General features: G+C 36.8%; 2 protein-coding genes across 8 annotated transcripts; both read left to right on the top strand.

The window, feature by feature from the left end:
* LOC105168302 (ABC transporter B family member 26, chloroplastic) lies at nucleotides 1885-9934 on the top strand. 3 transcript variants are annotated; one of them, XM_011088328.2, is made up of 18 exons: nucleotides 1885-2505; nucleotides 2954-3081; nucleotides 3315-3357; nucleotides 3522-3566; nucleotides 3683-3805; nucleotides 3883-3986; nucleotides 4345-4399; nucleotides 4480-4550; nucleotides 5705-5807; nucleotides 6352-6562; nucleotides 7384-7457; nucleotides 8029-8085; nucleotides 8316-8390; nucleotides 8586-8660; nucleotides 8738-9019; nucleotides 9090-9154; nucleotides 9229-9289; nucleotides 9449-9934. In XM_011088328.2, exons 1-18 carry the CDS (start codon nucleotides 2062-2064, stop codon nucleotides 9527-9529), a joined length of 2097 nt encoding a protein of 698 aa, XP_011086630.1. In that variant the 5' UTR covers nucleotides 1885-2061; the 3' UTR covers nucleotides 9530-9934. The 3 variants fall into 3 exon arrangements, with proteins under 3 accessions (XP_011086630.1, XP_011086631.1, XP_020552117.1); XM_011088329.2 differs by having other exon boundaries at nucleotides 2367-2785; nucleotides 2954-3092; XM_020696458.1 differs by having other exon boundaries at nucleotides 2367-2521; nucleotides 2954-3092.
* Nucleotides 12785-22867, top strand: LOC105168307 (transcription elongation regulator 1). Of its 5 annotated transcripts, XM_011088335.2 has the most exons (12): nucleotides 12785-13334; nucleotides 14146-14191; nucleotides 15334-15774; nucleotides 16258-16634; nucleotides 16727-16912; nucleotides 16989-17186; nucleotides 17625-17699; nucleotides 17773-17839; nucleotides 18006-19140; nucleotides 19222-19278; nucleotides 22084-22158; nucleotides 22318-22867. In XM_011088335.2, the coding sequence occupies exons 1-12, from the start codon at nucleotides 12975-12977 to the stop codon at nucleotides 22370-22372; spliced, it is 3072 nt and encodes a 1023-aa protein (XP_011086637.1). In that variant the 5' UTR covers nucleotides 12785-12974; the 3' UTR covers nucleotides 22373-22867. The 5 variants fall into 5 exon arrangements, with proteins under 5 accessions (XP_011086637.1, XP_011086638.1, XP_020551547.1 ...); XM_011088336.2 differs by lacking the exon at nucleotides 22084-22158; XM_020695888.1 differs by lacking the exons at nucleotides 22084-22158; nucleotides 22318-22867 and adding an exon at nucleotides 21557-21875.

A 23018-nucleotide genomic window follows, 5' to 3' on the forward strand; every position in this document is an offset into this window, starting at 1 on the left:
TCGTTAGAAACTAAAGGAAGGTGGGGTATGCTCACGGGTTGTTTTGTGGGTTTTGACCTTTTTTTGGCTATAAATTGACAAATATACCCGTATATTGTGTTTAAAATTACTATAATTCAATATACTTGCTTTAATCTTATTTTTAAAGATTTTTTTATATTTTTCATCCATCCTAAATAATAAATAATTTTATTCTTTAATATATTTATTTAGCCATCAAAGTACAAAAAAATGTATATGTTTTTCTTTTTCTAAATTTATAATTTACATTAAATACCACAATACAAAAAGAAATATACTAAGTTCATTTTCAAAAATTTAAATATTTATCAATGTAAAAATTAATGAACAATAACAATAATATTTTTTAACTAATTTAAATTAATATATAATTTAAATATATTTTAATAAATTACATTATTTACTATAAATAATATATTGACTTTAAATTACTAATATATGTATCTACAATTATTTTTTAAAATTTAAAAATTTAAATCAAATTTCTTATCATTTTAAAATTTTGTTTTTTATTAAGACTTTTTAGAAACTTGTTTTTTCTTAATTTATTTCTAATCATATTTAATTAACTTAATTAAAAACTTAAAAAAAAATTGCTCATGCTGCCGCCCTCATCGAGAAGGGCGATGGGTCTCGCCAGTCTGGGTGACACCACCGTCGCCTCCCTCTCCTAGTGGCGGTGGCGGGTTGGGCTAGGTAGGCGGCGGGGGGTGGTAGGCAAGGGGTGTGGCTGTGGCGGGGTGGTTGGGGATTTTTTTTTTAAATTTTAAATAAAATAATAATTTAATTTTTATAATTAATAATATGTAAAATAAATTGATTAGATCCTACAATTTTTATAAGTTTAAATAAGATCCAACAGTCAATGAAATAATGAATAGTATATAATAAACAATAACATAACGATTATTTTAAAAAAAATTAACGCCGTTAGTTACATTTAATGAAGATGGGAGATTGAACCACATTTAGAAAAATAGAGGGAGTTTTAGCCTATTTTTAAAACAAATCAATGTTTGGGTTGAAAAAAACACAGCTTATCTAGATGTGTTTTTTAACCCAAAAACAAGAGAATATTTTTAAATTATTTTTGTTGGTCCGCAAGTTCAAAACAAATGAGTTTTCTTTGTTGTTTTTTTTAAATTATTTGTATTATATATGTTTTATATTACATAATATATGTTATATCTAATTAATAATTATATATATAAATAATTATTAACTTATAAAATTGATGATTAAAAAAATTTAATATTAATGCTGGTGATAGAAAATATGTAAAAATTTTCTACCTTAGTGAAATATTTTAGCAGTTTTATATATTGAGGACAATATACCAATACTACATACTTACTTCAAATTTTTTATTACTTCAATTATCTATTAAAATTTATCACTCCGAATATAAAGTGCTATAATGCATTTAACTATTAATTGCAATTTTTTTCAACTTTCACTATTTGAATATTTTGTACTTTAAATTTTTTCTACTTGAATGAAATATTTGGGAAATTGGAAATTGAGGACAATATACCAATAAACATACTTAATTCAAAATATTTATTATTTGAGTTTTATATATTATATTTTTTTCAATTCAAATATAAAGTTTAACAAAATTATTTTGGAGACAATTCTACAATGCATTTAATTATTCATTAAATTTGTAATTATTATTTAAAATATAAAAAAAATCCTCAATAAAAAAAATTACTTAAAATAAATATATATACTATATTTCACTAAAAAACAAAATACTATATCAATCAATGCACATACACACGACTATTGTACTTGAATTGCTTCAATATCTATGTTCTATTTATATAAATTAGACACAATGCTAAAATATGTTTTGCATTAATTCTTTTCTTCATTTCCCCTCGTCTCTACGTGGATTGAGTGGCCTAGACGCATTCACCAGAAATTACAGGAAATATTGCCATATAATTCAACCCATTTTTCCTTGGAAATCAATGTATATACTCCAAGCCACAAGAACCCCATTTTGCCTTTCAATTCCTGACTTGAAATTCATTCATGGCTCTCCCTCTCTGCCATCTCCAACCCCTCTCTGCATTTCCCCTCCAACCAAGAAAATTCCCCCCAAAAGCCTGTTACTTGAATCCCCACTTCAATCAAGAGAAGGCCCAAATTCAGTTCTTGGCTTTCAGTAAAAGATTCCATTACATTTCTCCCGTAAAGTCGGCTTCTGTAAACGGGTACCCATTAAATAAAGAGGATGATAATTCTTTTGCAGACAGTGATAAAGTTGAGTTGAGTGAGAAGTTGAAGAAATGGGTTCAGCTTGTGAAAGAAATCTTGCCTGGTGGAGAGTGGTGGAAGCTCTCTACTGAGGAAGTTGAAGATGTAATTCCGGCGAAGCCCGTCACTGTTTGGCGGGCCCTCAAGAAAATGTGGGAGTTGATAAGCCAGGATCGATGGGTTATATTTACTGCTTTTGTTGCGCTCATTGTGACGGCAGTATGTGAATATCAGAGTTAATTCTTTGCTTATATCAGTTTTTTGACAGCTAAACTGTCAGGCGTATATTTATACATTAGCTGTAAAGTAGACGTATGAATGGATGTTGGGTAGGTGAATGGTTGCTTTGGATATTGAAGATCAACTCAGCTTTGGAAGTGTAGTTGTCAAATTTTCTGCTTGGGCGAGTAGTTAATTCAAGTAGTTGTCTTGCTTTCAACTGGACTGGAAAATGGTTATGTGAAATTAAAGAGTTAAAATAGCAAATTCTTCTTACGGGGTATGATCAATAATGGGTTCTTAGAGTTAACGAGTTTGATCTGTTTGAATTTATTTTGGTTTTCTGATTAGTCATGCCAAGTCAGGCTTGTTGCTTACTTTCATTAGCTTAAGCTTCTTGCCATTTCCTATCATTTTCTTGATACTGAATTGCATTCTTGTCCTTCAGCTTTCAGAGATATCGATTCCACATTATCTGACTGCATCAATCTTTTCTGCCAAAAGTAGTACGATTGCTCTGTTCCATCAGAATGTGCGTCTCTTGGTTCTGTTGTGCATCACTGCAGGAATATGCAGGTCAAAATCTTGTACGGTCATAGTCCCTTCTTCTTATCACGAAATCTCAGACTAGCTGGATTTAAATCTGGCAGTTTTACTTAAGAGGATATCATTATAATTAATCTTTTTCTGTTGCTATTATTTGCATCTTCTCTATCTGACATATTTAGCTAATCTTTGAAGTTAGAGTTGCACCATTTGGTACACTAATGTCTGCACCACTGATCCTCTCTGTGCTCTCAAACTTGCAGTGGTGTGCGCGGTTGCTTGTTTGGGATTGCAAATATGATCCTGGTAAGTTCGTGGACCTTTATTTTATCTCAAGAGAACATCTATTCTGCAGGCAAAGATGATTTTTCAGTTATATGATGAATTGTAAAGCAGCAACTAAAAGACAACACTACTGCCAAATTTCCTCAACTGCATGGTAATATGCAAAGTTTGATCTTGGTGTTCAGGTCAAGCGACTGAGGGAAAGATTATACTCTACTCTGCTTCTTCAGGTTGACAAATCTTTACATAATTGGCCCGCAAATAATTTCTGTTTTCATTCTCACCATATGATGGTTAATTTCACGTGAACACCATTACTTAATATTCTCAACTACACTCTTTGTAGGACATATCCTTTTTTGACTCTGAAACAGTTGGAGGTTTAACAAGTAGGCTTGGTTCAGATTGTCAGCAAGTCTCACGTGTGATAGGAAATGACCTAAATCTGATATTGCGCAATGTTCTTCAGGTTGGTTGTCTATGCAACATTTGAAACAGATTTACGCTGTGCCTGTGAGCTGAAAATCTCATTACTATTCCTTACAGGGCTCAGGTGCTTTGATTTACTTGCTGATTTTGTCATTGCCACTTGGACTATGTGTATTAGCGATTTGCATCTCTCTCTCAACCATGATGCTGATATATGGCCAGTAAGATTCTCCTTGTTTTGTCTTTCATTGATTCTCAGATACTTTTATGCTATTAATGTTCAGTTCTCTTGCTTAGTTGGCAATTTTTTCTCAGAGTGAGTGTTCTTTGAATTGCGTTCTTCCATGTATAGTTGCATACATGAACTGTTTACTGAATTTCTTGAGAGTAGAATGAACATGAGATATAGACTTTCAGTGAGGATATTTGAAGAGGACAGTTATTCCTGTATAGACTAGACTATCTCAGAAGAAAGTTTGTTACTTCTTTGAGGAAATTTACTCCTTTGACTAGGTATCACATATTTGCATTTCTCTTTAGCTCCCATGCTAATTATGACCTTGCCTCTCTCTTGTATAGGTATCAAAAGAAATCTGCAAAGTTGATTCAAGAGTTCACAGCTTCTGCTAATGACGTAAATCATGAATCTTCTTATCACTGATTCACATTCATTCAGACTTTATCATATTATGAAGAACCTTTGTCATTGTATAGGTTGCACAAGAGACACTCTCTTTGATGAGAACTGTTCGAGTATACGGGACAGAGAAACAAGAACTAGGAAGGTAAAATTTCATGATTATAAGATCTATTTTCTCTTTAATCCTTTTTGGTGATAATATCAGTGACAGATCCAGCACTGAATTTTTTTATTTTTTATTTTTTTGGGGGGGAGGGGGGGTGTTCCATGTGTATTTAGAGCGAGATATATTTTTTATTTTTTTTATTTTTTTTGGAGGGTGTTCCTTCATGCGGAGCATTATCGAGGGAACATCATCCAGCCTATCATATTGCTTTTAGATGTCATTGGACATTAAAGCCAATATGATACTGCGGACCTTGCGGTTGTCCTCAAGCCACTTCTCGAACGTGACACGTTCTTCGGGCGAGGACCTGTAAATCCTCCTTGGATAATATGAATAATGTGCCAATTGAGAGAGACTACAAAGAATTCAAATATTCTTGGGGGGGGGGGGGCTGTAAATCCTCCTTGGATAATATGATAATGTGCAGTGTCATAATATGATATTGGGCTAACTACACTTGCCTCCCTTCCACCTTAAATAGAAAAAACCAACTTTGTTCTTTCTTCTCTCATAATTACAAAGATCCCCTCCAAGTTGGTTCGTCAAAAAATCTAGATGAAAGTGGTGAATTCACGACTTTGGTCACAACCTAAAAAATGAGAAGATGGTCAAATTATCACTTTATTGAATGACTATTCTGCTCACAAGCGTCTTAATAATGTTTTTATTCTTAGGAAAGGGTGCATGTGTAATGTTTTGTAGATATCTCTTTAACATTTCATACTTAAATTACAGTTTCCTAAAATTTCAATATATTTTTAAATGCAACTATTTTTGTCCCCCAAGTATACAGGGAGTGTTGGTATTTAGAGTGGAGCTCTTGAATCATCCTTATTGTCCTTTTTACCATCCCAACAATTGTATTTCTGGAACGTGTTTAATTGGATTTTGCCCTTATTAGTTTACATCTCCTTAAGTTCAATCTCACCATGGGTTTCTCGGCAATGTCATCACATTTCTAAAGAATCCAGGGAAGTTTGATTGATATGGTAAACCCAAAGGGATATTGATGTAATATGAAAGGGAGATGATAGGTTAGTAATTTAGTTTCTTGAGATGGGAGGTAAGTATATTAACACATCATAGAATGTAATTTTAATAGCACTAAATAATACTATTCTCTTGGTGAGTAGGTATAAGCAATGGCTGGACAAATTAGCTGGCATAAGCTTGCGACAAAGTGCTGCTTATGGGTTTTGGAACTTCGGCTTCAACACTCTTTATCACTCAACACAGGTTAAACAATTTCAGAACAAATCTCAAACAACATTGTAACTATCTTTAGACTTAGTTCAGATGTTGTTGGAGTTCTGAAAAGTATATCTTGTTACGTTTCATTTTCTATGCGATCATGAACTTCATATGTTTCCTTCCACCATTTTTGTAACTCAGTCACATGCATGTCAGATACCTTCCAACCTTGGGGCATCCTTTACAATTTATTTGATAAATGATATTTTATAGAGCCTCAGCATGTGGACCTATACCTTTGTTTTTACTAAGTCCTATGTGCTGGCTGATTGAGCTGCTTTCCAATTCCTACTAGGTATTTAATAATACCGTCGATCATCAAGTAACAAGGTATAAATAATAGCATGTTGGTTGAAAAATTTGTCTCATCATCTAGAAGAGTAACTCACCTAATGTTGGGATGTAATACAGTCAACTCTGAGGGGAGAGTGACCGGTCATGCTATCAATCCTTCAGAGTAATTAAGTGGAATATTTGTTTGAATATCTACAAATTGACATAAAGTCAATTCACCTATAAAATTTTGTAGGTTATTGCTGTGCTGATAGGAGGAATGTCTATTCTGAGTGGTCATATTACGGCGGAGCAGCTTACAAAGTTCATTTTATACAGCGAATGGCTAATCTATTCCACATGGTGGGTTGGGGATAATTTATCATCATTGATGCAGTCTATTGGAGCAAGTGAAAAAGTTTTTAACCTGATAGATCTTTCAGCCAGTGATCAGTTTACCGTAAAAGGTATGCTTCAACTTCGTACATGCTAAGATGAACATGTAGATCCCTGGTTGCATGTTCATTAATGGATGGTTATTCAACTACCATTGTGGTCTGGATAGTCTTTTTATCAGCATTCTGTGCTAATGCAATGTTATTATTTTATGCCAATAGCCAGCCAAAGCAGTGATAAAGTTATATATGATTTTTCTGAATTTAATGAGTCTTATTATATTTTAAACCTTTTCGGTATTAGGTTTTATTTTTGGTTTTATTCCCACTTTGGTTTGGACCGTCATTATGTATTGCGGATTATCAAATTTATAGAGTATGTAAAACTTACAATAATCATATTATCAGTGGTTAAAAAGAGCACGAGAATCTTCTTTGGTTATTGAGTTTTTTTCTGTTATGAATACGATCAGTTAGAAGATCTACTTGGAAATAATGGTCTGCAGATGCCAAAAGTGTCTAGTTTGTAATTGATGACAGGTTTTGAAGCCAGTAATCAAAAGAATCACACAGTGACTATTTTTTAGTATCTCATACGAACATTTAAAAATATATTTATCAAGGTTCCACATTTACTAATGTGCTCTGTATTAGCATTGTGAGATGTCCCATAGACCCTATGATGACAGGCAAAGTTTCTAAAAGATTGAGTTTGCTTATTGAAGTAGTCCATAAGACTCTCCTTTTCTGTTAGCTAAAATGCACAATTGTCCTAAGACCCTGTACTTCTCTTTGTAACAGGTTTCAAGAAGCTACACTCCTCTTCTGTTTTCTTGTTAGATTGTTGCAGCTTCATAGCACTTGACTTAGACATATACTTTCATTTATTACAGGATTAAAGTTGCAAAAGTTAATGGGACGAATTGAATTTGATGACGTCTCCTTCCACTACCCTTCCAGAAAGGAGGTGAACTTTTCATCTTTGACATTGTATTTGCTTTGTTATGCCTTTCAACCCCCTATTTTTCACAAATATGACCAAAAGCCTATTAAGATGTTTCTTCAGCAGTCAGCACTAAGTCTATAATGCACATTCTGCCTTTCGCAGTCTTAGTTTCTTTCTTTTCATTCTTCAAATAAACAAAATTCACCATTCAATATATTTCTGTTGTTGTGTAAGAGACAATTCTTTATATCTGAACACTGAACACACAAGGATGCTTGACATAGTTCATAGTTTTATATTTATTAGTATATTAGCATACCCTTTAACTTTTCTCGTATTCACTCTTCCACATCTCAGCTGCCACTTGGTGTGACAGTTGATATTCTATAATTAATGAATTCTCACTGAGATAACTGGTTGCAACTATAAGAGTATAGTTCTTCTGCTGTGAGCAAAGCAACAAATGGACAAATTTCTTCAGTTTAATTTCTAAGTATGATATAAATGCCTGTTTTTCATTACCCATCCTTTCTACACAAACCCTTGAACTCATTCGTGTCTTCTAATTCATTTTCTTCCCTGGAGTCAACAGGTGCCTGTACTGCAACATTTCAACTTAAAAGTGCCTCCTGGGGAAGTAGTTGCCATTGTAAGTGTATTTATCTTTTTCCTTTTGAATAAATTGTCTGTGTGTGCAGTATGACTTTCTGGATGCCTTTCTTTTCATTTCTGTCATTTTTAATTAAGTCTTTTTTTAGCTGAATTCAGTTCTATACAACCAGAAATTTTTAAATGGATAGTTTTCTGGATGAATATCTTGAATTTATTTTCTTGTATAAAATTGCAACATCAATGCACTGTACTTTTAACTTTTTTCAGGTTGGCCTTAGTGGTAGTGGGAAGAGCACGGTAGTGAACCTTTTGCTCCGTCTTTATGAGCCCACAAATGGCGAGGTAAACAATTGATTCTGTGTCTCATCCATATATGGACGGGGAAGGGAAATATTCAATCAAGTTGATCATTTAGAGAAGTAAAGACAGTTCAAAAGTTGATCTGTGCTACAGAAATAATTTTAGGAATTTCATATCCACCTTGGCTGTTATTTTATGATGTTTGTAAGTTTCATTGACGCATTCTTCCAACTTCAGATACTGATTGACGGCTATCCAATGAAAGAATTGAATGTTAGGTGGTTGAGAGAAAGGATTGGATACGTGGGACAGGTACCACTCAGTTATTACTAATCCGAATGAATTCAAGAAAACCTCATTGAATGTTATTTTGCATATTCGTAACATAGGAGCCACGACTCTTCCGCATGGATATCAGCTCAAATATAAAATACGGGTGTCCTCGAGACATTAGTCAGCAGGATGTGGAATGGGCCGCAAAACAGGCCTTTGCACATGATTTCATATCATCCCTGCCTAATGGCTACCAAACACTAGTTGATGATGATTTGCTCAGTGGAGGGCAAAAGCAGCGGATTGCTATTGCTCGGGCCATTCTTAGAGACCCCAGCATTTTGATCCTTGATGAAGCCACTAGTGCTCTAGATGCAGAGAGCGAACACAATGTTAAGGTAGAGATGATTTATCTATGCAAGTGAAAGCATAATCTCTTCCTGCTCACTAATTTGGTATCGTAAATAGGGTGTTCTTCGTGCTGTGCAAAGCGATTTACAAGCCAGGAGGACGGTTATTGTAATTGCACATAGGTGAGTCTACGAGCAGCTGTTATGTGGCATAACTTGATTATAATGATGCACAGACTGACTCCCTTATTCTGCAGGCTTTCAACAATCCAAACTGCAGATAGAATAATAGTAATGGATGGTGGTAAAATTGTCGAGGTATGTTCTCTGGGATGTTTCCCTGTAATGCCAGTAAGCCCGGTTTCAACATTTGATAACATGTTATATATAACAGAGGTGTCATGTTGATAGTCTTTAGAAAAGTGTTGCTATGATGTCATAATTATGTACTTTGGAACTGTTGGTTCAAAATTTCAGATGGGCAACCACACGGAGCTCCTAAGGAAAGATGGGCTATATGCACGTCTGATCAGGCGACAGGCTGATGCAGTTGCCTGATCCCGTAGCCGCTTTCTATTTCTTAAAGAACAGACACATGTATCAACCCCCTATACGTCTTATAACTGAACAACAGATGAAAATTTCAAATGAGCAAGCCGGCATTAGGAAATCAACCCAAAGCCAGCTTAACCTTTTTGACATGAGGATAGCAGCTTCATACAGATTCCAGTCTCAAACTTAGTTCCCAGATTCTTGATAAGAAGAGCGAATGTTGAAATAGGAGATAATACTACACATGTAAGTTCCTTCTTGGGGGCCTTTAACATACAGGGCAGTTTCTGCAACGGCTTTCTGGAAAACAGAAGGCAAATCTGCAGGTGCTCATCATTGTACTTTTGTATTTTGTATGATAAGATGTCAAAATTCAGTACATTTTTATGATTCCTTGCTCTTACACATTAAGGACGGTTTTCTTGTGTTGTATCTAACCGTTCTAATGAAAGTTCATCTTGTTTCTGAAAGATAAATATTGGTTTTTCCAGTTTCCTTTACAAGAAAAAGGAGTATAAATCCTGCCATCGTTGCATCGAAAATAGATGGTCTTGCAAATTAAGAAAAACAGAACGATGAAGATGAGAACAAAATTTCTCAGATCAAGCTACTGGAGCTATATTTTTAGAAGACTTGTTATTACAGCTATCTCATATAACTTGTCCATTTCACTTTCCAATCCCATTACATGCATGCGCCTATTTTCTTACTGAAAAATCTAACTTCTCAATGATTTTGGACGTCTTGATGGTGGCAAAGTCATAGAGGCCATGTTTACTAGCTGGTATAGGATAAATATGAGTTATTTATTTTTTTATTAGTAAAAAAAATTATATTAAGAAAATTATTTTTAATACACTAATAATAATATGTTTAGTTGTGTTTTAAAATCACGACTAGACTTAAAAAATAATTTTTTTTTACAAAAAAGGCAAGTCGTGATTAAGGAGAAGTGTTGTGTATCTAATAATCTCGAAAAGCCCAAGGGTGAGGGGGTAGAACATAAAAGAAACTGTTGTTCCAACGTTTTGGGGGATGGGGGCAAGTAAGAAGGACACCCCCCAATGTGGGGAGAAATGAAAAAAAACCTCTTTATGCACATTTCAATTGGAAGCATTGGGCAAAAACTTTTGTATTAACAGGGGCTCCATGAAAACAAAAGATCGTAAAGAAATTGGCTAATACCCTAAAGGAATTGGGGTCAATTGATTTAAAGGTACTTGAAAAATACAGGTTACTTCAGCATAAAAGTGGGAATGGGAAAATGCAGGCCTGATTGTAATTGTGCGGAAAAAGAAACATAAGCAGTTTGCAGGGGGAGAATAAGGGCGACTAGTAAAGGAGGGGGTATAAATAGTAACGACTGGAGGGATGTGGACCTTATCTATCAATTATTCGATGGCAGAAGTTTTGAGAACAGGAAGGTCCCCAATCCACAGGCAACTGGGGCACCTCTCTCCCCCCTTCCCTAAGAGAAGACGCTTCCCCCTCATTATCTCCCACTTCTTCCTCCTCCTCGGAGGACTCATCTATTAAATGACGAGCAGCCACCGCCGCCTGTCGCAGGCTCCACCTTCGGTCACTTGGGAGTTCAGACAAACCAGGACTTGTCCTCCTCAAAGTGGCCTCTGAGGGATCATCACTTGGAAAGTCTCCCTCACAAACTTGACAGACTCGTCTAAAGACGCCATGAAAAGATTCCAAAAACTACGAAAGAGAAACTACAAGGGAGGAGGAGATACTTCCAAGTTTTTTTTGAGGAAACCCTTGCTCTTCAAGAAAAGCACGTGGAGAAAGGAAAGAGAGAAATGAAGTTATGTCCTGAGTTAAGACGTGGGGAGGGGGTGGATGGAGGGAGTTAAACCTACGTCCCCTGTAGTCGCTCCCTATTGGGCGGTTACTTGGCACATTAGGCGTGTGGGAGGGGTGGTTATCAACCCCCCCCCCCTTAAGGCAGCAGTCAAGCCTTAGCCATCATATCATTCCTGATAAAGTGCAAGGCGCAAAGTTCGATATTTTAAAAAAGGAAACAAGAGGCAGGAGAAGATTAAAAATAGGAGGCACTCTGAGCAACTGGCTCCCCCAAGACGAAGAAGGGAGGGTTCCCCTTAGACATAAAAAATCTCCTACTCTAAGAAGAAGTTGGAGGGTGCCCCTCCTCCTTAGATTGGGAGGATTGAATGATGCATATGGCCTAAGGAGGCCTAACTCAGAGAAGAAAGAGTCCAAGGTCACCCAGTACCTTAGACCCCAAACAACCCGTGAAGGAGGGTAAGAACCCAAGGTATCCATGGATTTAGCCCAAGAAAAACCCAATAAAGATGACCGGCCTAAGACCTACATTTAGCTACCCCCATGGCATGTGCCTAGTTTGCCAAGTGTACCTTTTTGCCAGCATGAAGAATATGGTTCAAGGGAGGTTCCCTCAAAGTCTTAGACTCCCTAACGACTAGGATTTCCTAGCGGCTAGAAGTCGTCGCTAGTGAAGGGTCTCCCCCAACTCGGAGATAGATATCCAAAAGCAAACCTGACGGAAGAAAAAGACATATCATGGCTTATCCAAACGACCCTCATCCTCTTCCTTCGAAAATTAGGGAAGACATGAAGACTCCCATCACATGGGGCACCCCTTATAATACAGATTTTGTCCCACAACATCTTCCAAACTTCTTAAAATATTGCTATCAACATCTATTCAGCATTCTTATAGCGATCTTAACATTATTTCTCTCATAAATTCGATTACCATATCACAATTCCTCATTTCATTTTATTTTTTGCGATTATCTTCTCTTAAGTCCAATACTAATTTAGGAGTTGGAGTGCTAATATGTTGTGTTGCAGATCCGTTTTCCAAGTCTTTTTACTTGTTTGTCCAGATCCAAAATAATTTATTGGACCCGTGCTATTTTTGCACGCATCAATAATAATTAATTTTGGTTGATAAAATACATATTGACTTAATGTCATTTTCTTCGAAAAAAATTAAATAAAAAACGAGAAGATTTTTTTAAAAAGAATTTGGTCCGTCAAACCAAAATTTATATTTTCAAGCATTCTATTAGATATACTCGTCAACCTTATATTCTTAGAAAATTATTTTTACTTTTACATCATCAATTCATTCAACAGATAACATTATCTTTCTTTACCAAAAAAAAAAAAAATATTATTTTGATTATTATATTTATATTGTATATTATAGGAGTATCGACTGTGTTTCGAAAATTAATTAATTATTATTAGGACAACCAAATGTTTGTATTGTAAGAAAAGATATATTTCTCTGACCCGTCCTCTCAAAATTCCCCTCTGTTCTCAGTCGTGCATAAATTTCTCTTGGCAACGAGCAGAGCAGAAGAAACATAGAGAGTGCAGTGCAGTAATATATATGTATCGTTCGAGTCTCCGCTAAGGCAAAACCCTTAAACCCAAACGGTTATCTGCGGATATGGACTACCACCAGCCCCACGGTTATATGAGGCCACCGCCTCCCCCCCAGCCCCCTCCGTCCGCGGCGGATCCCTACCAAAGACCTCCTCCTCCAGTCCCTCCGCCACCCTCCAACCACCCCTGGCCTTACTCCTCTACGCAATTCCAATACCAGCCTCAGACTCAACACTCCCCCTCTCCTCCACCGCCGCACTGGCCGCCGCCTCACTCCTCTGACCACGCTCAGTACCCTCCTCCTCCTCCGCCTCCTCCGACTTACCCTGGGCACCCGCCTCCGCCGTATCATGTGCACCCCCACTACCCACCCCCACATCCGCTGCCGCCTAGACCGCCTCACGTTCCCCAATCTTACTCTCAGGTACTTCAATTGAGTTTGATTTATGTAGAAAGGTAGGTTTAGTAGCTCTAATTTTTTGGCTCGCTACCATCGAGTTTGCTCTGTGATTGAGCTAAGGCTCTGGTTTAAGTAAATAAATCGGCTTGGAAGGATACTGGATAATTGGTGTTTTGGTGTCAGCTTTTGTGTCATTTTCTTATAAATGCTCGGCTTTCTTCTTATGATTATACGGGATTCAATTGATGGATTGATGGGAAAGTGTAGTTTTGGTACTTTTCCTTTGTTCAATTTGTTTATGTTCTTGACAAGATTCTATTCATTCATTTTCTTAACCAAGGTTGGTTCTGTTGGTATAGTGGCTGCGGATGATGTATTGAAGCTTTGCTAAAGACTTATAACCATAGTTTGACGACCGTAACTATATCGAACGATGGCATGAACTTATATTTGGTGTTAAGGTCAAATCCTGAGATAATAACTGATGCTGAATCAGTGAATCTGATTTTTTAGTTGTTCCTTCATTGAGCAGTAATTTGAGCAAAAAATAAAAAGAATCATGAAGCTGCATGCTAGTTATGGGAGAACGGATGCGATAACAGTAATATGGCATATTAATAATGCACTTCAAGGTCATTATCGACTGAATTATTTACTTTATAATCTCTGTTTGACATTAATCTCATATAAATCATAGCAAACACCGTCATAAGTTTGTGAAAGGAATTGAATGATTTTCTCTTTTATTTGCTGGATATTTGGTTCGCTTTGTCTTGTATGAACATTCCTGAGGTGAATAGTTTTGGGTTTCTGACTGGTCTTGTCATTATTGTAGGATTGGGGGACTGGCAACTGGACTCACCAGCACAGTTGGGACCAAAGTCAGTACATGAGTTGCTATTTTGCTTGGAGATCATTATTATTTGATTTCCTATGTTTAGATACATTAATTTGTGTTTTTTTTCTTGCTAATTGTCTATTGTTTCACATAGTAGACAATTTGGTGAAGGCAATTTGTTTTGTATGTGCTTCCCTTGAGACTAACTCCATCCTCATCCTGGTAAGGAATTAAAAAAAGAAAAGAAAAATGAACAAAGTTTCCACTGCTTAAAGGACAGTAGCTAATACTTTGTTGATCGTATTATTTTATTATTTCATACCGCAGATCCTCTGGACAAGGTCAACTTCACTTGATAATGGTTCCTTTGATATAATTTTTCAATGTTGTATGCACTGAGAGCAGGTGTCCTAATTAGTCTAACAGGCCTATCCATGAAGTTCTAAGAGTTCAATTTAACTTGTTAACACGAATAGCATTGTGAACTTACTCTGAGATGGAATTTTCTTATATTCTCTAGATCTAGGAACAAGATAAAATAGCAAGAAGCCCTTGACTAGAGTGCTCATGCTAAGAAGGAGCTTCAACCTCCATTTATAAATGGCAAGTTATTATGCATGGGCTCTGTGAGTGTTAGATAAGTTGCGGCAATGGGGTGGGATTCCATACGGTGCTTCTTGTGTAATAACTTGTATTCTCTGACTGAATTTATGATGTTTGAACTTGACTCGGATCAATCTAGCAAACATCATTCAAAAGTTCATTTCCCATGAGAAAATATGGCTAAAATGAACACTTGAGCAGCCAAACCTATTGATTGATATTTACATCGGTTAGGAGGTTAACTTGTTCCTGGAAAGCATTCTTTTGGATCCTTATTATTATTCCCGTCAAACTCGTGATAACTGTTTGTATTTTTCCCTTCTTAAGTGCACTTCCTCTGCAAACTTCACCCCTTCTTGCTTGAGGCTTGGGTTTCCTCTTCTTAGTTGCAGAAGCTTTTGTTTGATCTTGTTGATCCTGGAAAATGGTTCCCTAGACTTATTTTTTGAGGAGGAAAAAGTTGTGTGCTTGACTACTTTTCCGCTTGAATCGATAATGCATGAAGTTGTTGATCAGCAAAAATGCATAATAGTGTCTTTCTTTTTGAGTCTATGCTGAATTTACATTGGTCTGGACATGCAGCAAATAACAATGAAGAGGACTGGGCGGCAAAAGCTAGAGCATGGGCTGCTGCAAAAGCTGCAACAGACAATCAGCATGTTCCTTCACATTTTCCATCAGCTGGAAGGCCAGAAGAGCAAAATCATTTCCGTGATCAATATTCTCAATCCGTTGATACTCAATTTCATGAGGTACATGCTCCGCTAACTCCAGCACCAAACTATCAACAGTACCCAGCTGCAATGGTACCCCCAAACAGGACAGCTTTAGGTCAGTCGCAGGATTCCCCGTACATTAGCTCTGGACAATCATCTTATGCTGCAGACTTGCATGTGTCATTTGCTGCTAGAGATGGAAGCATGGCTAGAGATTCAATTGCACCATTCCCGCAGCAAGAGAAGTCATCTATAAGTCCATTAGTCCATCAGCAGGAGGTACCTTCTAGTTATTCTTCTGTTGCAGGTAAAAACTTAATTAGTATATTGATACTGCATGTGAATCTTCTGCTGAAAATCTTGAATTTTTTCTGCAATTGAAAAAGTAGTGAATGAGGTAAAACTTCAGCAGTAAATAATCTTAGACATGCATAAGATAGAAGAAAGAAATGAGTAAATTGCTAAAACTTGGGAAGAATCCAATGACTTCTGGACAGCTATTTGCATGGTTTGTTAAAGTCATTGACCGATGTAATAGGCTAGATCCAAATAGATCACGTGGGTAGCCCAAAGATTGTCATTGTTGGGAGGTTATGCATTATCAAGCAAATAAAATATTTATATGATCACAAAATTTCATGGGTGGAAAGCTTGCAGCTTCCAAGTGAAACTGGGACTCTTCATTGTTTAATACATTGTTTTGTTTTCACACAAGACTGCAAACCATGTCGCATCGTTGGGCCCTTTTTCTGTATTAACCAGAAAGCCTGACTTGTAGTCTTTACTGCAGGTGCTGAAGATGCTGGGGATAGATATGAAAAGTTTAATGGCTCTTCATCTTTGCCTGTGGCCTCTGTCCCACAGCATCATGTTCAGCCACCGCCGCCTGGTGGCCGGTCTGGATGGATGGAGGAGCCTCATCATTTGTTTGGTAGCCAACCAGCTGAATCTGTAACTGATCTTAGCGATCAACCATTGAAATTTGCACCTCATTTTAATCGTGACCTGGATCCACATGCACCATCCAATTATACCCACTCGTCAGGAGGTCCCATAAGAGGTGCCGATCCTACTGTGGCTATGTCTTCAAGCTATGCATGGGCTCCCACTTCTATGCCAGGGGCTGTTTACCCTCCAGTGCCTCCAAATATCCAATCTGGGCCACAGGTTTTGGATCTGAAGTCTGCATACTTTTTGCAGTTATATGTTCTTTTTACCATGTTTCTTAATGTCATTTGAGTCATGCTGGTACTTTTTAGGTTGATCATCCAATAGCCATGCCTGCTCCTGCTTCTGGAAATTCCGCTCCAATTTTTCCTACTGGACCTGGTTTCCAGCCAAATGTCCCAATGATAGGTGCTGCTTTTGGTGTTGGCCCAGGTGTAACACCTCATCCTACATCTTTCTCTGGAGATCCTTATGGTGTTTCTGAGCGCCCTAAGAAGGTGAGTTCTGTTTTCTTGTCAAATTTGAATTTTAGTTAACAACTCATCACATCAAAGAAATTCCTTTGAATTTCAGGCTTCCGTACCTAATTGGCTTAGGGAGGAAATAATTAAGAACAAAGCTGTCATCACAAATTCTGCTGTGGAAATCCGCAAAGAGGATTCCCAATCCGTTGAAGAAGATAGTAATGAGAAGTCTTCCAGGAAGGGAGATCAAGCAGATAGTAAAAGCATTGATTCTTCTAGATCAACTGAAGATGACGATGAGGATGAGGTGATTGTCTTCTCTCTCTCTCTTAATTTATTAAACATCTTTTACAAGAGCTATAGAGAGTGTGAAGCATTCATCCACTAATTTTTGGAGCATGGCATTCCCAAATTCTGCTTGAGCATCTCTGCTAATTTGATGCCACTTCTTGACTAGAGATTAAGGAAGTCATTGTATGGCTGGCACACATTACGTTCTGTCAGTAACCCCCCTTCCCTTATGTAGTAATGAAGGCCTGTGTTCTACAGCCACTGTGGAGTCTGAGTCTCATGCCCATCATCTTTGTACTTTCTTTTATTGTTTCATGAATTTTAACCATAGCTTGTGCTTTTACTATTAGAATTTTTACTCCTAAAGGAATTACTCCTCATCTTTTTGTAAGGTCATCATTTTACGGGTTTGGATTTACCGGATTATGTGCTGAACAATTGTTGAACTTTCTAGGATGAGGTGGAAGCTGCCAGAACTGCAGCTATCAACCAGGAGATAAAGCGTGTCCTGACTGAAGTTCTTTTGAAGGTTGCATCTGGTTAATTACTAATACCTTCATATTAGGCTTCTGGACATGTTTTGACCATGACTTCTTTGGCAGGTTACAGACGAACTTTTTGATGAAATAGCAACAAAAGTTCTAAAAGAAGATGATCTCTCAGTTGAAGGTGAGTTCCATGCGACTCTTTTCCCAATCCTACTTCTGTATCTTATAGTTCTGAAATTCTTTTCTGCGGTGAATAGTGTTACTGTCTAAGAGATGATTCAGTATCTTTCAGTCTAATGCTTTCACATATTAATGCATCTTGTCCTGCTCCTGTTTTTTTTGTTTAGTTGGCCGTGATATTGACATGTCAATCCACCAAATATTACCATCTACTCCATCTGTTTTGACACCAAAGGCTTCTGCCAAGGTGTTAATTCCGACCAAGAAGGAGAATGATTACGAGGATACTAGTGAAAAATCTACATCTGGTGCTCCTGGAGATATATTAGGTCTAGCTAGTTATGCCTCAGACGAGGAAGATGAGGAGATACAGAGTGCAGGTAAGCTGAATTCAAAGGAAAGTTCCACACATCAGCAGTCATCCTCAACCAAGCTTTTGGAAGGTAATTCTGTCATTGAGAATGGTGGTTCCAAGGAAGAAACAGAAGAACAAAAATATGTTCCTGCAAAGTTAGAGACTGATGGCACTGTCAGAAAGAGTCCATTCAGTGCCACTCCTGGTCGTGGAGTTGCAAATATGGAGTTAAATGACAATAGGGAAGCTAAAGATTTAGCACTGGGTGATGATCAACGTTCCTCTAAGAAACTATCTGGTACTGCAGAAGATGATGTGCAACATGGTTCTGATAAGTCAAACAATTCCGCAATCGAAAAGGCTGTTGAGAGAAATGAAAGACTAGATGGTAATTTAGATACCAGAAGGTCGACAAATGATGATTCCCGAATCCAAAATACAGGGAATAGATCTGATAAAAATGACAGAAATGAAAGTAAAAGGAGCTCATTTAGGAAAGACCATAAGGATTCAGAAAGTTCCAAGGAAAGACTGGATAAGAAGGGAGATGAAGAGCATAGAAGGCATGAAGAAAGGCGTGCAAGAGCTGAAAGGACTGACTATCATGATAATCCGAAAGATAAAGGAAAGGAAAAAAGTAGGACTGATGAAAAAGTAAAGAATACTGAACCAAAGAAAAGGCCGTCTCCTTCCGGTGCCAGGGAAGGAAGATCTGAGACACGGAGAGATAAAAGAATTAGTGGTAATGAAGATGATGACGAGAAAAGACAAGATAGAACAGGGGATGAGAAAAAAGAACGATCTAGGCATAAAAGTGGAAGTGAATCTAGCCGACGAAAACGACGCCGTTCATCTTCAGTTGGTGTTAGGGGTAGAGAGAGCAAGGATAACACACTGGCTACTCATGCCAATGATTCTAGCGATGATTCCTCGGATGATTCTCCAAGGTCTGATCTGTGAGTACATATATTTAATCGTGGGTAGAATCTCTAGTCCAGTTTCTTATTGTATATATGTTTGATGGGCAGGAGATCTCAACACTCAAAAAGACGTAAATCTCCATCACCTATCAGGCAAAGAAAAAGGTACCCCTCCCCCTGAAAAATTGCTTCGCCAATTCTGTTTCACAGTATAATGTCTAGCAATATGTATCCTGGGTTGTAATTTACCATGTCGAGTAAAACACTCTGCATACACTAAAAAAAGTTCTCTTCGGAAAGAATATGCAGATGTTAATTTTGGGAACATTAGCGCATAATATGAACATACTGAGCTGGTTAGTTTTTATATTTTTTCCCCCAATGGGTTGCTGTGACATTTCATATTGCTGAATTTCTCTCAGTTGCGTCCCTTACTATGATCATTCTCGTCTCTCCTCAGTCTTCTAGAAAATTTCATGGATATATTTACTTTTAGTTCTTCTATACTTGATTTGCCAACAAAAACTAGAATTTGTATGCTAGAATATTTAATTGTTTGGGAATTAATTTTAGGATCTTTTTTCTTTGATTCTCATGTGCCTATTCCTATTTCTTTTGACAGGTTATAATCTGTCAAAATAGTAAGGTGATTTGTATTTAGTGCTTTAGAGTTTCTAGGCACAATTCCACTCCTTTGCTGCAGCAAGTTCATGTTGGTTGCTGTTGATACTTTTTTAGGTTTTTTTTAAGAGTTACAGATATGAATGGCAATGAAATCTCTTGCAATATGCAAAAGGATTTCATGGCTATTTAAATAATTGTCTTTTTATTGTTACTGAAGTGAAACAAAGATCTATTTCCAGTTTAAGCTAGCTTTTTTGTAGCCCATCCATGCTGCTTGGCTATTCGCATTTGCCTTTGCTTGGTCTTGTTCATGCACTTGTTTGTTTTTTGTGAAATTGGAAACATTCTTGCATGACACTAGGGATATCACTTCTATGTCTTTCTGATAGTGTTTCGTACTCAGGATTCACGTCCTTTCTGATGTACCATCTATGATCTTCATTCTAGGCAGTGGCCTCATCTTTCCAAGGATGTTTAGTGTATTAATCAATCTTCCATGAAAAGAAACATAATTATATTGGAAGAGTCACAGAATGGGTCATCTTCTTGGGCACCTTATTGATGGGGAACTACATGACTCAAAGAGCTATTCTCAACAACAATTCTGTGGCGTCTTTGACATGTGTCACATCAATAAATGTTTTATTACTATAATCCAAAATGATGATTTGTAATCCAGTTGACACTAAATAATGAGAAACTAGATTTGGAATTTAGTAGTCCAAAAACAGAAGTAAATTCAATTTTGCTTTTGTGCTATATTACCCTTTTCTTCTTGAAATTCATTTTCAAGTCTTCCTTCTTCATAAAGAGGGAGGCAAGTTGTATGACAAGAAAATGAAGGACGAGGGGCATCTGATCCTAGTAGTTTGCTTATAAGCCAGGTGTTAAACATAAGTCTTAGACTTGATGATCACATGTAAGGCACTAAGCGCATGCTTTTTCTTTTCATTGTGTTTGCATCAGCTCTACTTTTCTGTGGCAGCTTTAGCTCAGCTATTCAACAGATTGCTGGATGTGTTTGATGCCTTCTTGCTAAACAGGCGTTTTGTTTTCCTTTTATGTTGCGATGCTAAAACAAGTTTGTATATTATTGTGGTTTCTTTTGGAGCTTCATGTGGCTACCCATATAATTTCCTGATGCTTGCTGAATTAGGTGTAAAAGGCCTTCTGCTCTCATCTTTCCTTAACATATAATTTGGCAAGTTTTTACCCTTTTCACATGTTTGACTGTGGGGGCTAAGAGTGTTGGTCAATATGTTTTAACATATATTTATCATTTGTATGATAAATTGTGCCTATTAGGATGCAAGATGAGTCCAGTCAGCTTGTGAGTCTAGTGAACCAGCTCGAGTAAGGCTAGGCTTGAGCTGCACGTCAAACAGGCGTTAGCAAGATTAGGAATTGGTTCATAAGTTTTTCTTTTGACCTAATCAGTTTCATTATTAGTAGTATTATTATTCTTCATTAACATAATAAGATTGATAGATAATTTTATATATAATAATATTTAGTGAAACAAATACACAAAAAATATTTTACTACTACTAACAATTATGCATTATCATAAAATGAAAACAAATTTAAAATTAATGCTGATTTATTTGATAAACCTATAAAGAAGTGATAAGTGATAATAATGGTAAGGATGATTAAAGAATAACTATTTTAACTGTTATATATTATATTTTGTAAGTGAGCTCCAGTTTGAGAAGCTAAAATCAAGCTCGTGTCCGGGCCTAATTTAATCATGCAAGCTTCATTTTGTTTTAACAATTATATCTGAAACTCAAACTTCTTATTTTTAAATCTCAACTAGTTTGTATCCCCAGTCTATATCATAAAGAAACTGGAGCACTGCTGTAGATGGAATGGTGCAAACAGGGTTTGGTTATCATTACCTTTTCAAGGGAGCTGTCCGTTTATCTCAGCGTACATCAAGTTAGGCGTATGCTTTTGACATGATTTTGCTATGGATGGCCGTATATTAAATATTCTTACCAATTATGGATTACGATTAGCTACGTATATTCTTCTATCTATGACAGATTTAAATAAATTCTTATAGCTTGATATTTCTAGCTGAAAGGGAGATTTTGTTTATGTGAAGTTTGCAGAAATGAGGTTCACTTTTAAGGGTTTATCTTCAAAAGTAGCTGCTTTGCCACCAACAGAATGTGTGGTTGCTCTGTTATCTCTCACATTTACACTGTGTTACTATATTGCCCTACCAGAAGAATTCTTGCTAACAATTCGATTCTTTAGAGTCTGGATGCATATAACGAAATCACATGAGTGATTTTATGTGTTGTACTCATTGGCTTAGTATGTAATGTTTCCTTTTAGACAAGTTTCGCGGTCTCCTCATAGCAAGCATTCTAAGCGCAGGCATTCTCCCTACTCTTCTCTAGAGACTAGCAGGTATTCTTCTAGTGCCTTTCATTCAATTCTGTAGTTTTTTATAAGAATTGTCCATCCATCAACATGTGAATATGCAACTCAGGTGAAAAGAGTTTGTTTCTAGCACTATAATATTTGGTCATATGATGATGGTATGAACATAATGATATACAATTTCAGGGGGAAAAGAGCACCATCAAGATCAAGGTCGAGATCACCTGTACATCGACGATGATAGGAGGGAATGCACTGAAACACTTGAAACAGGGAGAAGGTAGAAATATTTGCTCAAAAGACCTCTGGTGGTAGGTAGACACATCCTGAAGGCTGAGAGATGGAGCATATCTGAATGAAGCCGAAAATTGCCACCTGACAAACAGAAAATTGCATTGCATTGACTGATCAAGGCACATGTTAATGATGTTATCGTACTAGTTCCTTATCTCAAAACATAGGTTGATCCACCTTGTGGCAGTCCCAAATCTGTTGATTGGATGTTCATCAAAGAAACGAGTCCAAGTCCAAGTTCATTTTATAGCTGGTCTGTCTTGGTTTTGGTTTGTAGTTGTAAGCATTTTGTTGATTTGGTTAAAATTCAACTCGATATCTGAGTTATTAGCTGCACAGATCCTTGATTTGTTGTAGGAAAGGGGTTACTAAAAGGTGACGTTTGATGGTTTCCCGCACTATAGGAGAAACTCGCTTTTGTTTGTAGTAATACTTAATTTCACTACATTTTGGTAAAAAATATCCTCTGGTTATTACTTCTTGACTTCAATTCCGGGGTTTCTCCAAAAACTAAATACCTTTGTGATTTTACCAAGTTGTCGGATTCTAGGCAGCTTTCTTTGATTTTGTTTTCCTCTGCTCGCCTATTGAAG

The sequence above is a fragment of the Sesamum indicum genome, linkage group LG8 (assembly GCF_000512975.1).
Source record: "Sesamum indicum cultivar Zhongzhi No. 13 linkage group LG8, S_indicum_v1.0, whole genome shotgun sequence".
In the NCBI taxonomy this organism is placed as follows: Eukaryota; Viridiplantae; Streptophyta; class Magnoliopsida; order Lamiales; family Pedaliaceae; genus Sesamum; species Sesamum indicum.